The sequence below is a fragment of the Nerophis ophidion genome, linkage group LG11, assembly GCF_033978795.1.
Source record: "Nerophis ophidion isolate RoL-2023_Sa linkage group LG11, RoL_Noph_v1.0, whole genome shotgun sequence".
NCBI classification, from domain to species: Eukaryota; Metazoa; Chordata; class Actinopteri; order Syngnathiformes; family Syngnathidae; genus Nerophis; species Nerophis ophidion.
In genome coordinates, this window is record NC_084621.1 from 31,980,130 (window position 1) to 31,998,677 (window position 18,548).

Below are 18,548 nucleotides of genomic sequence, written 5' to 3' on the forward strand. Positions count from 1 at the left end.
CCGACAGAGAGCGAGAGAGAGGGCGAGTGAGTGAGAGAGAGAGAGGAGAGAGCCAACTGCGCCCCTGAGGACACGTGACAGTGTATGGCGTCACATTAGTGCCAAAAATCCAAGCGCATAAAAACTGTTACCGCGCGCTGATTACCCACTTCGTGCGTGCGCGCGACACCCTTTGCGCGCGCGTGGCGCCTTTTTGCGTGGACGAGGTGTCTTTGTGCGCGCGTGAGGCGCCTTATTGCGTGAGCGCGCGAGGCGCCTTTTTGCGTGCGCGCGCGCCCTCTTCGTTTTGGCACTTTGTGGGCGGTTATTTTTACAAGGCCCCTCCTTTCTGATTGGTCAGGTGAAAATAGCTGAGGGCCAATCAGAAGTATAGTAGGGTCATCGTCAATATATATCAAGATAATACAGCTCCTGTCGACAAACAAATTCTAAAAAGTCCAAATTTAGTGGAGTTGTGGAAAATGCCAATTGAATTTTATCTAAAAGTCTTTGAAGAAAGTAATGTCTCATCTGTTGAGAGAACTTCACATAGTTTATGAAGTGTCAAGATCAATATCTGTCTTTTAATACACATACAACCAGCCCACAGATGTCAGTCAATGATGGAAATGATACTTTCAAATATGTTTTCTTTCCTCACTTGTCTGTTATAAAAAATATTTGTATTTATTTAACATTTGTATATGTAAATATTGAATATATGCCACAATGTGGGACTATTAATTTTCTTTCCTCTATCTACTTTAAGTTTACACCAGTCTACCCGAACCCACTTATCTATGCGTACTTATCTATGATTAGCATATGGGCTTAATTATTGATGTTATGATTGCAATTACTATTTTAGTAGAATAATGAATGACAGGTTATCACTACAATTAATGAATATGGTTTTAATATTACTATAAAAAGTATTTACGTTTCTGCAAACAACTCAAACTATGAAAAATTAGATATCAGCCCAGATCAGTATAGAAGGCAGAGTTAAAAATATGTATTTAAAAAAACAAAAAAAGTGAGCTCCATATATTAGGCAAATTAAATCTGAGAGATAATAGTGTAAGACTTACTTGTTCAGCCATGATAGCCCCATAAAAACCTGATTTCCTTTCTTTTTAATCCCAGGGAACTGCCATGAACCTTTCATCATATATATGAATAAACACTCCATGTTTTTCCATCTCACCTCGGACAGCTGGTCCCCATCATTTTATTGATGTCAATGCTACATGTACTATTTAAATATACATATACATACAATACTCTGACATTTATAACAAATCAAAAGGAGGAAAGAAAATCAATATTCCCACTTTGTGGCATACATTCAATATATACATATACAAATCTTAAATAAATAAAAAATATTTTTCAAAACAGACAAGTGAGGAAAGAAAACATATTTGAAAAGATCATTTCCATCATTGACTGACATCTGTGGACATGTTGTATGTGTATGAAAAGAGAGATATTGATCTTAAAACTTCATTAACTATGTGATGTTCTCTCAACAGATGAGACATTATCTTTCTTGAAAGACTTTTAGATAAAATTCACCTGGCATTTTCCACAACTCCACTAAATTTGGACTTTTTAGAATTTGTTTGTCGACAGTAGCTGTATTATCTTGATACATATTGACGATGACCCGCCCTGCTATACTTCTGATTGGCCCGCAGCTATTTTCGCCTGACCAATCAAAAAGGAGGGGCCGTGTAAGCATAACCACCCACAAAGTGCCAAAACGCAGACGGCGCGCGTGCACAAAGACACCTCGCGCATGCAAAACGGCGCCACACGCGCGCACCAAGCCACCACATGCGCGCAAAAGGGTGTCACGCACGCCCATCTAATACGGGTAATATTTCAGAAAAATGCTGTATTATTCTATTATTCAATGTGTCAGCTTCTGTTTTTGCCGGACGTCGGAGCACAGCGCATCAATTGATCACGGCACATCAAGTCCGCACAGAGCAGAGCGGATCATGCGGGACAGGAAGAAGTGTACAAAATACAAAATAAAACACCGGGTTAATTTTCAAAATAAAATGCACTGTGTTTACGGCGGATCACATTTCTCTCACAGTAGAGGTTTAGATATAAAGTTGTATTGCGTTTCAGTTGTTTAGTCTGAGCATTAAGTGAGAAAGACCATAAGTTACAACTTGATGGTGTTTTCATCAAGTTAAAGGAAGAATGAAGATTTTCACATTGAAGATTTTTCCATTTGGGTATTTATTTATTTTTATTTTTTTCGAAGTTCATGTTGCACTGTTCATTGTTCAATATTAAAGTGCTTATCTTTAACAATAAATAGCTTAATAATAAACCAGTGTTTTGTTGCTTTTCATGTTTTCCAAGCCTAAGATAATGTGAAATAACTCATTATGACAATAATCTGTTGACACAAAAGAAATGGCAATCACTTTTACCTACACAGGACACACAGCTAAGTAGTTAGCTTCCTATAAGCAAATAGAATTTTACATTAATTTCCATATTGTGTAAAAGGACCCAAAAAAAAATGTCATGCCCTTTTCTGACTTTGAGCCCCTGCCCCTCTATAATCATGTGCACGTCCCTGGTAGCAGCCTAGTTGTGAATGGCAGGGTCCCTGCTATCACATGTTGATACAAATATAACATTTACATAATAAAAGTCAACTACAGGCTTCCCAAATGCTGTAATAAATTAAGCATGATGAGTTGACTTGAAACTGTTTAATGTTGCAATTTTTATATGTAGAAGAAAGGTTTTGTCATTTTATTTAATCAAGGCAACAATTTGAGGCAGTTTAATGTGGATTAACGTGGGCAGAATTATTACAGTGTTCCCAATGTTAAAAGGATAAAGCCATTGTTTACAAATTTGGTAAAAAAATTACCAAAAAATTGATATTTTGTTGTTTTCTGACTGTACCGAAAATTAACCGAACCGTGACCTCTAAACCGAGGTACGTACCGAACCAACATTTTTGTGTACCGTTACACCCCTAATATACACACATATATATATATATACACATTCACAAACCTTATATATACAAATCCCGTTTCCATATGAGTTAGGAAATTGTGTTAGATGTAAATATAAACGGAATACAATGATTTGCAAATCATTTTCAACCCATATTCAGTTGAATATGCGACAAAGACAACATATTTGATGTTCAAACTGATAAACCTTTTTTTTAATTTTTTTGGATAATCATTAAAATCATTAACTTTAGAATTTGATGCCAGCAACACGTGACAAACAACTTGGGAAAGGTGGAAAAAATACTGATAAAGTTGAGGAATGCTCATCAAACACTTGATGAGCAGATGTGCAGGCTAATTGGGAACAGTTGGGTGCCATGATTGGGTATAAAAGCAGCTTCCATGAAATGCTAAGTAATTCACAAACAATGATGGGATGAGGGTCACCACTTTGTAAGCAAATTGTCGAACAGTTTTAGAACAACATTTCTCAACGAGCTATTGCAAGGAATTTAGGGATTTTACCATATACGGTCCGTAAAATCATCAAAAAGTTCAGGGAGTTTGGAGAAATCACTGGACGTAAGCGATGATATTACGGACTTTTGATCCCTCAGGCGGTACTGCATCAAAAACCAACATCAGTGTGTAAAGGATATCAACATAAAACATGTATATATATATCCATCCATCTATTTTTCTACCGCTTATTCCCTTTGGGGTCGCTGGTGCTAATATATATATATATATATATATATATATATATATATATATATATATATATATATATATATATATATACATATATATATATATATATATACATATATATATATATATACATAAATATATATATATATATATATATATATATACATATATATATATATATATATGTATATATATATATATATATATATATATATACATACACTACCGTTCAAAAGTTTGGGGTCACATTGAAATGTCCTTATTTTTGAACGAAAAGCACTGTACTTTTCAAAGAAGATAACTTTAAACTAGTCTTAACTTTAAAGAAATACACTCTATACATTGCTAATGTGGTAAATGACTATTCTAGCTGCAAATGTCTGGTTTTTGGTGCAATTTCTACATAGGTGTATAGAGGACCATTTCCAGCAACTATCACTCCAGTGTTCTAATGGTACAATGTGTTTGCTCATTGGCTCAGAAGGCTAATTGATGATTAGAAAACCCTTGTGCAATCATGTTCACACATCTAAAAACAGTTTAGCTCGTTACAGAAGCTACAAAACTGACCTTCCTTTGAGCAGATTGAGTTTCTGGAGCATCACATTCGTGGGGTCACTTAAATGCTCAAAATGGCCAGAAAAAGAGAACTTTCATCTGAAACTCGACTGTCTATTCTTGTTCTAAGAAATGAAGGCTATTCCATGCGAGAAATTGCTAAGAAATTGAAGATTTCCTACAACGGTGTGTACTACTCCCTTCAGAGGACAGCACAAACAGGCTCTAACCAGAGTAGAAAAAGAAGTGGGAGGCTGCATTGCACAAATGAGCAAGAAGATAAGTACATTAGAGTCTCTAGTTTGAGAAACAGCCGCCTCACAGGTCCCCTTCCGGCATCTTCATTAAATAGTACCTGCAAAACACCAGTGCCACAATCTACAGTGAAGAGGCGGCTGCGGGATTCTGGGCTTCAGTGCATGACGCCATCTGTTAAGCATGGTAGAGGTAATGTGATGGTCTGGGGTTGCTTTGGTGCTGGTAAGGTGGGAGATTTGTACAGGGTAAAAGGGATTCTGAATAAGGATGGCTATCACTCCATTTTGCAACGCCATGCCATACCCAGTGGACAGCGCTTGATTGGAGCCAATTTCATCCTACAACAGAACAATGACCCAAAACACACCTTCAAATTGTGCAAAAACTATTTAGAGAAGAAGCAGGCAGCTGGTATTCTATCGGTAATGGAGTGGCCAGAGCAGTCACCAGATCTGAACCCCATTGAGCTGTTGTGGGAGCAGCTTGACCGTATGGTAGGCAAGAAGAGCCCATCCAACCAATCCAACTTGTGGGAGCTGCTTCTAGAAGCGTGGGGTGCAATTTCTCCAGATTACCTCAACAAATTAAAAACTAAAATGCCAAAAGTCTGCAATGCTGTAATTGCTGCAAATGGAGGATTCTTTGACGAAAGCAAAGTTTGATGTATAAAAAAAATCAAATTTCAAATACAAATCATTATTTCTAACCTTGTCAATGTCTTGAATCTATTTTCTATTCATTTCACAACGTATGGTGGTGAATAAGTGTGACTTTTATGGAAAACACAAAATTGTTTGGGTGACCCCAAACTTTTGAACGGTAGTGTATATATGTATATATGCATATATATATATATATATATATATATGTATATATATATATATATATATATATATATATATATATATATATATATATATATATATATATACATCAATAAATAAATAAAAGGGATGCGAAGGTAAACGGCATAATGATATAGAGCTGGTCTACAGTTGCACGACCAGGACGAAAACCACACATTTCCTCCTGAATCCGAGGTTCGACTATCGGTCGTAGCCTCCTCACCAGTACATCTGTATAGACCGGGGATCAGCAGCCTGGTGCTCCAGAGCCACATGTGGCTCTTTTGTGCCGCCCTAGTGGCACCCTGGAGCATTATTAAAAAAGGATTGAAAATGGAAAAAAAAATTTTAAAGTACAAACAAATGCAACATTTGGCTTACATGTTAAATCTTTGTCTCATTTTGTCTACCAAAAGTTTTATGCTGTGCGCAAATGCACAAATATGCCAACTTGAACATCTTTACAAAAAAAATAGTCTCACTGTACACAAGGACATGTACATCCAACACCTTCAACATTACAAAGACTGCCTAAACAACACCAAATCATCCTACTACAACTTTAATCAGTTCTAATGAAGGCAACTCCAAGACACTTTTTTCTATTCTTGGCCAAATTTCAAATCCTCCGCACTTACTTCTCTCTCTGTTATGGCCTCAACTTCCTTTTATTGTTCCCTTATGCAATTTTTTATTTCCAAAATCACCCACATTCACCAAGAACTTCCTCCTCATTCTCCTCAACCCCCCCGCCTCCCTCATCCATTTATTTTCTAGTTTTTCACTGCTTTCTCAGTTGGACATCACTGCACTTATCTGTGGATCCAAGCCACGCACCTCTCTTTTAGATTCCCTCCCTACTGCTTTGGTGAAAGTCTGCCTCGCCTCACCTCATCACCAAGACCATCCATTCTTCTCTCACTACTGGAATTGTTCCCTCTGCTTTCAAAACAGCAGCCATAACACCAATTTTGCAAAAAAAACAGGCTCAGATCCAAATGATTGATTATAGGGAACATACAAAAACACTTTTTTTCAAAAATATTGAACTGTATATATATTTTGTACACTTTCAAATGTTGAGTGGTTAAATGTAAGTGTGACTGTTTGTTGAACTTTACTATTTTTAACATGATCAAAATATATATGTATATATAGATTGAAATATGAGAGCAGAACAAACCCAATTCCTCCTGGTTTTGGCTCTCTGCAGGAGTTTGTGGTGCAGCTCTTGGCCAATACCCTCTTGGAATTTCTGCACAACATCCACCGTCGCATGAAATTCTGTCTCAGATGCAAATGGACGCACTAAGGGCAAAGAAAAAAATGACAATGGAGTTTAAGAGGTTCTCCAGAGAAGAATGGGCAAAACTGCCTAGACATAGGTGTGCCAAGCATGTGGTATCATATTCAAAAAGACTTTAGGCTGTATTTGCTGCCAAAGGTGCATCAACAAAGTAATGAGCAAGGGGTCTGAAAACTTTTGTATACGTGATTTCTGTGTTTCTTTTTAATAAACGTCCAAACATTTCTACATATTTGTTTTTTTCGGTCAAGATGGGCTGCTGAGTGTACATTTATGAGAAATAAAATTAACTTCTTGAATTAAGCAAATGGATGCAATGAAACAAAGTTTGAAAAATTTGAAAGGGGTCTGAATACTTTCCGTACGCACTGTAAGCATTTATAAGCTTTGCAGAAAACTTGCCTGAAACTCAGTTCCAATAGAGCAGGGATGTCAAACTCGTTTTCATTCAGGGCCACATTGCAGTTATGTTTGCCCTCTGATGGCTGATTGTTACAGTGCCTGTATCTGAATATAAATATGTGCTGTGAAACTATAACAGTAAATTGCTTGTGTGCCAAATGTTTTAAAAATCTGTAAAATAAATAAATAAATAAATAAATAAAAAATCCCCCAATATTTTGACACATATTACAAACCCCGTTTCCATTTGAGTTGGGAAATTGTGTTAGATGTAAATATAAACAGAATACAATGATTTGCAAATCCTTTTCAACCCATATTCAATTGAATGCACCACAAAGACAAGATATTTGATGTTCAAACTCATAAAATTTTTCTTTTTTGCAAATAATAATTAACTTAGAATTTCATAGCTGCAACATATGCCAAAATAATTGGGAAAGGGCATGTTCACCACTGTGTTACATCACATTTTCTTTTAACAACACTCAATAAATGTTTTGGAACAGAGGACACTAATTGTTGAAGCTTTGAAAGTGGAATTCTTTACCATTGTTGCTTGATGTACAGCTTCAGTTGTTCAACAGTCCGGGGTCTCCGCTGTCGTATTTTACGCTTCATAATGCGCCACACATTTTCGATGGGAGACACGTCTGGACTGCAAGCGGGCCAGGAAAGTACCCGCAATCTTTTACTACGAAGCCACGCTGTTGTAACACGTGGCTTGGCATTGTTTTGCTGAAATAAGCAGGGGTGGCCATGATAACGTTGCTTGGATGACAACATATGTTGCTCCAAAACCTGTATGGACCATTCAGCATTAATGGTGCCTCCACAGATGTGTAAATTACCCATGCCTTGGGCACTAATACTCCCCCATACCATCACAGATGCTGGCTTTCGAACTTTGCGCCAATAACAATCCGGATGGTTATTTTCCTCTTTGTTCCGGAGCACACCACGTCTACAGTTTCCAAATATAATTTGAAATGTGGACTCGTCAGACCACAGAACACTTTTCCACTTTGCATCAGTCCATCTTAGATGAGCTCGGGCCCAGCGAAGCTGGCGGCGTTCGTGGGTTGTTGATTAATGGCTTTCGCTTTGCATAGTAGAGTTTTGTCTTGCACTTACAGATGTAGCGACCAACTGTAGTTACTGACAGTGGTTTTATGAAGTGTTCCTGAGCCCATGTGGTGATATCCTTTACACGCTAATGTCGGTTTTTGATGCAGTACCGCCTGAGGGTTCAAAGGTCCGTAAAATCATCGCTTACGTGCAGTGATTTCTCCATATTCTCTGAACCTTTTGATGATTTTACAAAACGTAGATGGTTAAATCCCTAAATTCCATGCAAAACTTTGCTGAGAAATGTTGTTCTAAAACTGTTCCGACAATTTGCTTACAAATTAGTGACACTCACCCCACCCTTGTTTGTGAATTACTTAGCATTTCATGGAAGCTGCTTTTATACCCAATCATGGCACCCACCTGTTCCCAATTAGCCTGCACACCTGTGGGATGTTCCAAATAAGTGTTTGATGAGCATTGCTCAACTTTATCAGTATTTATTGCCACCTTTCCCAACTTCTTTGTCACGTGTTGCTGGCATCAAATTCTAAAGTTAATGATTATTTGCACAATTTTTTTTTTTTACCAGTTTTAACATCAAGTATGTTGTCTTTGTAGCATATTAGACTGAATATGGGTTGAAAATGATTTGCAAATCCTTGTATTCCGTTTATATTTACATCCAACACAATTTCCCAACTCATATGGAAACAGGGTTTGTAAATGTTCTACTTTAATGAAATGTTGAACTTTTAAAATGCTTTACTAGAATGCATTTCATTTATTTACAATGAAAAAGAAAGTCATTAAAGTGTTGTCAATTTTATTGTAAAAATTAAAGTGCTACCGATTCTTCATTTGCACTAATGCACTGTATAAAAAAACACCATTAAGGAGCATCCATTCATCCATTTTCTACAGCTTATTCCCTTTTGGAGTCCGTGTTCAAAATACATTGTGTGATTAATTGGCATTTTGACATGATTATTGCAGTATTTTTTAGTGACTAATCCCATTAGTTAATGCTTCAACTTCAACAGCCCTAATATCAATGTACTCCCCCGTGACCCCAAAAGGGAATAAGCGGTAGAAAATGGATGGATGGATGGTATAATCACCTCACACTTCAATATTACACATTTGCCTTTGCATATTTACATTCAAACTTATTTTAAAAACATAAGTCGAAGTGCTATCAGATATTTAAGAATGTATTCTTTTTTCTTTTTAATGTGTGCAAAATGTTAATGTTTGTTGCATGATCAGATAATATTCAAGTTTAAAAGTCATGAAATTGCATGTAGTACATGCATTTGTTCTGTCAAAATCAAAATAACAAATACATTTAGCAAATTATTTCCAAGCTTTCGCGGGCCACATAAAACAAAGTCGCAGCCCAGTTCTGGGCCCTGGACCTTGAGTTGTACCCCTGTGCAATAGAGGATGTGATTATGATCACAACTACAAACTAGCAATGTTCTGATCAAGGACTGCGTGGCTTGGTTGGTGGAGCAGCCGTGGAGCAACCTGAGGGTTCCTGGTTCAACCCCCGGATTTCACCATCCCGTCACGTCCGTTGTGTCCTTACAGAAGACATTTCACCCTTACTCCTGATGGTGCATGGCAGCTCCCACCATCAGTGTGTGAATGGGTGAATGTAAAAATAGTGTCAAAGTACTTTGAGTACCTAGAAAGTAGAAAAGCACTATACAAGTATAACCCATTACCATTTATGTTTCTGATTCGGGTACCGATCATCCATGTGTGAGATTTGCCAATACCAATACTGATACGATCCATCCAGTCATCTTTTACTATTTGTCCCTCTCTGAGTTGCGGGGGATCTGGAGCCCATCCCAGCCACAGAAGGCAGAGTACACACTAGACAAGTCGCCACCTCGTTGCTGGGCCAACACAGATAGACAAACAAGCATTCCCCCTCACATTCACACACTAGGGCCTATTCCCAGGTGCATGTCTTTGGAGGTGGGAGGAAGCCAGACTACTTGGAGAGAACCCACGCAGTCACAGGGAGAAAATGTAAACTCCACACAGAAAGACCCCAAGCCCTGGAATCGAACCCAGGACCGATTACATTATGTATTAGCTGTACATTTTTAAATCAATTTAAGTAACTGCGATTGACAGTTAAAAAATATTAACACAATATATATTGCTTGATCAAAACAAAGTCCATCCATTCATCCATCTTCTTCCGCTTATCGGAGGTCGGGTCGCGGGGGCAGCAGCCTAAGCAGGGAAGCCCAAACTTCCCTCTCCCCAACCACTTCGTCCAGCTCTTCCCGGGGGATCCCGAGGCATTCCCAGGCCAGCCGGTAGACATAGTCTTCCCAACGTGTCCTGGGTCTTCCCCGTGGCCTCCTACTGGTTGGACGTGCCCTAAACACCTCCTTAAAGAGGCGTTCGGGTGGTATCCTGACCAGATGCCCGAACCACCTCATCTGGCTCCTCTCGATGTGGAGGAGCAGCGGCTTTACTTTGAGCTCCTCTCGGATGGCAGAGCTTCTCACCCTATCTCTGAGGGAGAGCCCCACCACCCGGCGGCAATAAACTCATTTCAGCCGCTTTTACCCGTGATCTTGTCCTTTCGGTCATGACCCAAAGCTCATGACCATAAGTGAGGGTGGGAACGTAAATCGACCGGTAAATTGAGAGCTTTGCCTTCCAGCTCAGCTCCTTCTTTACCACAACAGATCGATACAACGCCTGCATTACTGAAGACGCCGCACCGCCGCCTGTCGATCTCATGATCCTCTCTTCCCCCGCTCGTGAACAAGACTCCTAGGTACATGAACTCCTCCCCTTGGGGCAGGGTCTCCTCCCCAACCCGGACATGGCACTCCACCCTTTTCCGGGCGAGAACCATGGACTCGTAATTGGAGGTGCTCATTCTCATTCCGGTTGCTTCACACTCGGCTGCAAACCGATCCAGTGAGAGCTGAAGATCCCGGCCAGATGAAGCCATCAGGACCACATCATCTGCAAAAAGCAGAGACCTAATCTCGCGGCCACCAAACCGGAACCCCTCAATGCCTTGACTGCGCCTAGAAATTCTGTCCATAAACGTTATGAACAGAATCGGTCATAAAGGACAGCCTTGGCGGAGTCCAGCCCTCAGTAGAAATGTGTCCGACTTACTGCCGGCAATGCGGACCAAGCTCTGACACTGATCGTACAGGGAGCGATCCGCCACAATCAGACAGTCCGATACCCCATACTCTCTGAGCACTCCACACAGGACTTCCCGAGGGACACGGTCGAATGCCTTCTCCAAGTCCACAAAGGACATGTAGACTGGTTGGGCAAACTCCCATGCACCCTCAAGAACCCTGCCGAGAGTAAAGAGCTGGTCCCGGGATCCACGACCAGAACCAAAACCCCACTGTTCCTCCTGAATCCGAGGTTCGACTATCCGGCGTAGACTCCTCTCCAGTACACCTGAATAAACCTTACCGGGAAGGCTGAGGAGTGTGATCTCACGATAGTTGGAACACACCCTCCGGTCCCCCTTCTTAAAGAGAGGGACCACCACCCCGGTCTGCCAATCCAGATGTCCGCCCCCGATGTCCACGTGATGCTGCAGAGTCTTGTCAACCAAGACAACCCCACAGCATCCAGAGCCTTAAGGAACTCCGGGCCGATTACAGCCACCCCTGGGGCCTTGCCACCGAGGAGCTTTTTAACTACCTCAGCAACCTCAGCCCCAGAAATAGGAGATCCCACCACAGGCGCTGCTTCCTCATAGGAAGACGTGTTGGTGGGAGTGAAGAGGTCTTTGAAGTATTCCATCCACCGATCCACAGCATCCGCAGTTGAGGTCAGCAGAACACCATCCGCATCATACACGGTGTTGACAGTGCACTGCTTCCCCTTCCTGAGGTGGCGGATTGTGGTCCAGGATCGCTTCGAAGCCGTCCGGAAGTCGTTTTCCATTGCTTCCCTGAACTCCTCCCATGTCCGAGTTTTTGCCTCCGCGACCGCTGAAGCTGCACACCGCTTGGCCTGTTGGTACCTGTCCACTGCCTCCGGAGTCCTATGAGCCAAAACAACCCGATAGGACGACTCCTTCAGCTTGACGGCATCCCTTACCGCTGGTGTCCACCAACGGGTTCTAGGATTACCGCCACAACAGGCACCACCTACCTCGCGGCCACAGCTCCAGTCAGCCACCTCGACAATAGAGGTGCTAAATATGGTCCACTCGGACTCAATGTCCAGCGCCTCCCTCGTGACATGTTCAAAGTTCTTCCGGAGGTGGAAATTTAAACTCTCTGACAGGAAACTCTGCCAGACGTTCCCAGCAGACCCTCACAATGCGTTTGGGCCTGCCAGGTCTGTCCGGCATCCTCCCCCACCATCGCAGCCAACTCACCACCAGGTGGTGATCAGCAGAAAGCTCTGCCCCATCTTCACCCGAGTGTCCAAAACATGAGGCCGCAAATCCGATGACACAACTACAAAGTCGATCATGGAACTGCAGCCTAGGGTGTCCTGGTGCCAAGTGCACATATGGACACCCTTATGTTTAACCATGGTATTTGTTATGGACAATCTGTGACGAGCACAGAAATCCAATAACAAAACACCACTCGGGTTCAGATCCGGGCAGCCATTCTTCCAAATCACGCCTCTCCAGGTCTCACTGTTGTTGCCAACATGAGCGTTGAAGTCCCCCAGTAGGACAAGGGAATCACCCGGGGGAGCACTTTCCAGTACTCCCTCAAGTGTATCCAAAAAGGGTGGGTACTCTGAACAGTCAGGACCCCCCCCCCCCCTAAAGGCGGAGGGAGGCTACCCTCTTGTCCACTGGGTTGAACTCCAACCTACAGGCTTTGAGCCGGGAGGGAAAAAGAATTGCCACCCCAGCTTGTCGCCTCTCACTGCGTGCAACGCCAGTGAGGAATAAAGAACTGGTCCCTCTCGAGAGAACTGGTTCCAGAGCAGCCCTTGCTGTGCGTCGAGGTGAGTCCGACTATATCCAGTCGGAACTTCTCTACCTCGCGCACGACCTCAGGCTCTTTCTCCCCCAGTGAGGTGACGTTCCACGTCCCAAGAGCTAGCTTATGTAGCCGAGGATTAAACCGCAAAGTGCCTTGCCTTCGGCTTCCGCCCAGCTAACAATGCACCCGACCTCTATGGCCCCTCCTATGAGTGGTGAGCCCATTGGAGGGATGACCCACGTTGCCTCTTCGGGCTGTGCCCAGGCGGGCCCCTTGGGCTCGCCATCGTGCCCCAACTCCGGGCCTGACTTCAGAGCGGGGCCCCGGTGACCCGGGTCCTGGCGAGGATAATCTGAGTCCACTTTGTTGTATATCCATAGACATCTTCGAGCTGCTCTTTGTCTGATCCGTCACCTAGGACCTGTTTGTCTTGGGAGACCCTACCAGGGGGCATGAAAGCCCCTGGACAACATAGCTGATAGGATCATTGGGACACGCAAAATCCTCTACCACGATAAGGTGGCAGCTCAGAGAGGAGTCAATAGGACACAATAAATAATGAAAGTAAAAACTACTACAAACCCCGTTTCCATATGAGTTGGGAAATTGTGTTAGATGTAAATATAAACGGAATAAAATGATTTGCAAATCATTTTCAACCCATATTCAATTGAATACATTGCAAAGACAACAAATGTGAGGTTCAAACTGATAAACATTTTTTTTTGTGCAAATAATCATTAACTTTAGAATTTGATGCCAGCAACACGCGACAAAGAAGTTGGGAACGGTGCCGTGATTGGGTATAAAAACAGCTTCCCAAAAAATGCTCAGTCTTTCACAAGTAAGGATGGGGCGAGGTACAGCCCTTTGTCAACAAATGCGTGAGCAAATTGTTGAACAGTTTAAGAAAAACCTTTCTCAACCAGCTATTGCAAGGAATTTAGGGATTTCACCATCTACGGTCCGTAATATAATATCATCAAAGGGTTCAGAGAATATGGAGAAATCACTGCACGTAAGCAGCTAAGCCTGTGACTTTCGATCCCTCAGGCTATACTGCATCAACAAGTCACATAAGTGTGTAAAGGATATCACCACACGGGCTCAGGAACACTTCAGAAACCCACGGTCAGTAACTACAGTTGGTCGCTACATCTGTAAGTGCAAGTTAAAACTCTCCTATGGTAGGCGAAAACCGTTAATCAACAACACCCAGAAAAGCCGTCGGCTTCGCTGGGCCTGGGATCATCCAAGATGGACTGATAGAAAGTGGAAAAGTGTTCTGTGGTCTGACGAGTCCACATTTTAAATTGTTTTTGGAAACTGTAGACGTTGTGTCCTTGGGACCAAAGAGGAAAAGAACCATCCGGATTGTTATAGGCGCAAAGTTTAAAAGCCAGCATCTGTGATGGTATGGGGGTGTATTAATGCCCAAGACATGGGTAACTTACACATCTGTGAAGGTGCCATTAATGCTGAAAGGTACATACAAGTTTTAGAGCAACATATGTTACCATCCAAGCAACGTTACCATGGACGCCCCTGCTTATTTCAGCAAGACAATGCAAAGCCACATGTTACATCAACGTGGCTTCATAGTAAAATAGTGCGGGTACTAGACTGGCCTGCCTGTAGTCCAGACCTGTCTCCCATCGAAAATGTGTGGCGCATTATAGAATAGAATAGAAAGTACGTTATGAAGTACAATTATGAAGCCTAAAATGCCACAAAGGAGACCCCCGGACTGTTGAACAACTCAAGCTGTACATCAAGCAAGAATAGGAAATAATTCCACCTGAGAAGCTTAAAAAATGTGTCTCCTCAGTTCCCAAACGTTTACTGAGTGTTGTGAGGAAAGGCCATGTAACACAATGGTGAACATGCCATTTCCCAACTACTTCGGAACGTGTTGCAGCCATAAAATTCTAAGTTAATTATTATTTGCAAAAAGAAAATAAAGTTTATGAGTTTGAACATCAAATATATTGTCTTTGTAGTGCATTCAACTGAATATGGGTTGAAAAGGACTTGCAAATCATTGTATTCCGTTTATATTTACATCTAACACAATTTCCCAACTCATATGGAAACGGGGTTTGTATTACTCATTTAAATCCCTTGGCTTTTGCCTTCAAAGTCCTCCTGTGCCCAGGGAATTATTCCCTAAATTTGTAAACATTAAAAGGAACAAAAAAATTATATTAGGAAAATACCGATATTAACCTAATCACTCTAGTATACATTACAGACTGATGCTACCCTTGGTATCGACACCACCCATTTATGGATCAGTCTGCCCTTCTCTTACATGCCTCGTGCTGACTGTGACAATGCTGACACGCCAACAGTTGTTATATTATCCTCTCTCTAGCTGCGTTTCCATTGCAGTTTTTTGCAAAATAAAAGCAATATTTAAAAAAATTAGACAAAGTACATATGCGAATTGTGGGTGTAATGCAGTTTATTTGCTGTAATAGAGGTGATTATTTTTAATTTAGGGGACAGTTCCACACGGTGTATAGAGAGAGATACATAACTAGTTGAAAGTTAGTCAGCTGGGGGATTAAAAATAAATAAAGTGCCAGCCAGAGGGGATGAGCATTTATGGACGGCAATAAAAAATGTAATCGGCAAAAGAATTGGCCGGCACATCCCTACTATAACAACATTACATAAATGTGCACATGTGGTTTAATGAGATTCAAAACAAGAGAAGTTTCATGTCATCACTTTGAATTTGATTGTGGTTGCCGTATTTGCAGTGTTTCAAAGCGAGCATCACCTGCATCCAGGTACTTGGACAGGCTGCCCTCTAGTGAGGGGACGGGTAAGGGAGGCAGGCTGCTTTGGTACTGGAAGGTCCGCTCTTGCGGGGACTCGGACAAATGATTGGTCATTTTGTCATCTGCCTGCAAACAAAAATATACGTCGTGTTGACAACTTCATGTGGCGCATCTTTACATTACAGGGCTGTATATGTTTGTTTGTGTAAGCCAATTATTGTACTTACCACACAAAAGGGTAAAAATGTGTAAAAACATGCACCCCTACTGTACTGTACAGTAGGGGTAAATGCACCGTTGTCAGGGACTGTGACAACGGTGCTCTACTGGTTTTAGGAATCTATCCCTACTGTACCAGAGATATTTATACGTTTTCAACGTTGAGTACCTGAGACACACAGGGAGCAAATTAAGTGGGTACCAATTTAAAAAAAATGTCTTTCTCATACTATAATTTTTCTAAATTGTGCCGTTAAACTCATTTGACGTTGCTATGATATAATTTCAATCAATCAATCAATGTTTACTTATATAGCCCTAAATCACTAGTGTCTCAAAGGGCTGCACAAACCACCACGACATCCTCGGTAGGCCCACATAAGGGCAAGGAAAACTCACAACCAGTGGGACATCGGTGACAATAATGACCCAGTGGGACGTCGGTGACAATAATGACTATGAGAACCTTAGAGAGGAGGAAAGCAATGGATGTCGAGCGGGTCTAACATGATACTGTGAAAGTTCAATCCATAATGGATCCAACACAGTCGCGAGAGTCCAGTCCAAAGCGGATCAAACACAGCAGCGAGAGTCCCGTTCACAGCGGAGCCAGCAGGAAACCATCCCAAGCGGAGGCGGATCAGCAGCGCAGAGATGTCCCCAGCCGATACACAGGCAAGCAGTACATGGCCACCGGATCGGACCGGACCCCCTCCACAAGGGAGAGTGGGACATAGAAGAAAAAGAAAAGAAACGGCAGATCAACTGGTCTAAAAAGGGAGTCTATTTAAAGGCTAGAGTATACAAATGAGTTTTAAGGTGAGACTTAAATGCTTCTACTGAGGTGGCATCTCGAACTGTTACCGGGAGGGCATTCCAGAGTACTGGAGCCCGAACGGAAAACGCTCTATAGCCCGCAGACTTTTTTTGGGCTTTGGGAATCACTAACAAGCCGGAGTCCTTTGAACGCAGATTTCTTGCCGGGACATATGGTACAATACAATCGGCAAGATAGGATGGAGCTAGACCGTGTAGTATTTTATACGTAAGTAGTAAAACCTTAAAGTCACATCTTAAGTGCACAGGAAGCCAGTGCAGGTGAGCCAGTAATTTGGTTACAACTAATGGATATAATCAATAATTTATACGTCATTTATCTAAAACTGATTAAATTTAACATTTTGGGTTCTCTTTTTCCAGCTTACTTGAGAAAATAAGGATCTCGATGAAAGCGGCATGTATGCACAGACTGATTGATTGATTGAGACTTGTATTAGTAGATTGCACAGTACAGTACATATTCCGTACAATTGACAACTAAATGGTAACACCCGAATAAGTTTTTCAACTTGTTAATCAATTCATGGTACAAATATATAATATCAGCATAATACAGTCATCATACAAGTTAATCATCGGAGTATATATATTGAATTATTTACATAATTTACAATCCAAGGGGTTAGGTTTGGTTGAAATCAGTACTTCAGTTATCAACAATTGCATCGTCAGAGAAATGGACATTGAAACAGTGTAGGTCTGACTTGGTAGGATATTTACAGCAAGCAGTGAACATAGTGAGTTCAGAAAGCATAAGAACAAGAATATATATTTTATTATTTACAATCCGTTAGAGGTGGGATGTGGAGGAGGGAGGGTATTAGTTTAGGGTTGAAGTTGCCTGGAGGTGTTCTTTTAGTGCACTTTTGAAGGAGGATAGAGATGCACTTTCTTTTACGCCTGTTGGAAGTGCATTCCCTATTGATGTGGCATAGAAAGAGAATGAGTTGAGACCTTTGCTAGATTGGAATCTGGGTTTGACGTGGTTTGTGGAGCTCCCCATGGTGTTGTGGTTATGGCGGTCATTTACGTTCTGGAAGTAGTTTGACATGTACTTCGGTATCAGGGAGGTGTAGCGGATTTTATAAACTAGGCTCTGCAAGTTGTTTTACTCTGTCCTCCACCCTGAGCCAGCCCACTTTGGAGAAGTGGGTAGGAGTGAGGTGTGATCTGAGGTGGAGACGGCATCTCCACCTCTAGTTCGTTCATAAATATGTATTAATACTATGTGCAGCTCATTGGGCTATTTCAAATACATTTTAAATGTATGTCCATTTAAAATCAATGGCAAGTGCTGATAAAAGCGAATGATCTTTTATATGTAAAGAAATGCAATATCAATAATAACAATTCAATCGAGGTTTTTAAAAAGTAAATTTGCGTTTTGTGATGATGTGTTCAGAGTGTTGTACACAAGTACATAGACAACGTTTCGCTATCGTACTTTGCCTAAAATGATAGTTAAATCTGTTCGTCACACAACTTCGTCTCTCTGTTTTTAGCTAGCTAACAAGCTAACTATCTTACCGAGAGTCGGAGACCACATCTTCCGGATGTCCGACATGCCTCTGCTTTGAATACGCTCACATCACAGACGTACTGCCATCAAAAAT

The 18,548-nt window shown here is 41.5% G+C and overlaps 1 protein-coding gene across 10 annotated transcripts in view; it reads right to left on the reverse strand.

Annotated features, from left to right (window-relative positions):
- The window catches only part of crot (carnitine O-octanoyltransferase), a 52,330-nt gene that overhangs the window by 29,238 nt on the left and 4,544 nt on the right, over positions 1 to 18,548 (reverse strand). For 7 of the 10 annotated variants that reach the window (XM_061915620.1, XM_061915623.1, XM_061915626.1 and 4 more), the window contains 2 exons: positions 15,876 to 16,002; positions 6,534 to 6,658 (listed from right to left, as the gene is read on the reverse strand). In XM_061915620.1, coding sequence (XP_061771604.1) covers positions 6,534 to 6,658; positions 15,876 to 16,002 — 252 coding nt within the window. Of the gene's footprint in view, positions 1 to 6,533; positions 6,659 to 15,875; positions 16,003 to 16,103; positions 16,495 to 18,462; positions 18,535 to 18,548 lie in introns of those variants that run through there. The other 3 variants (XM_061915622.1, XM_061915625.1, XM_061915629.1) reach the window with 3 other exon arrangements.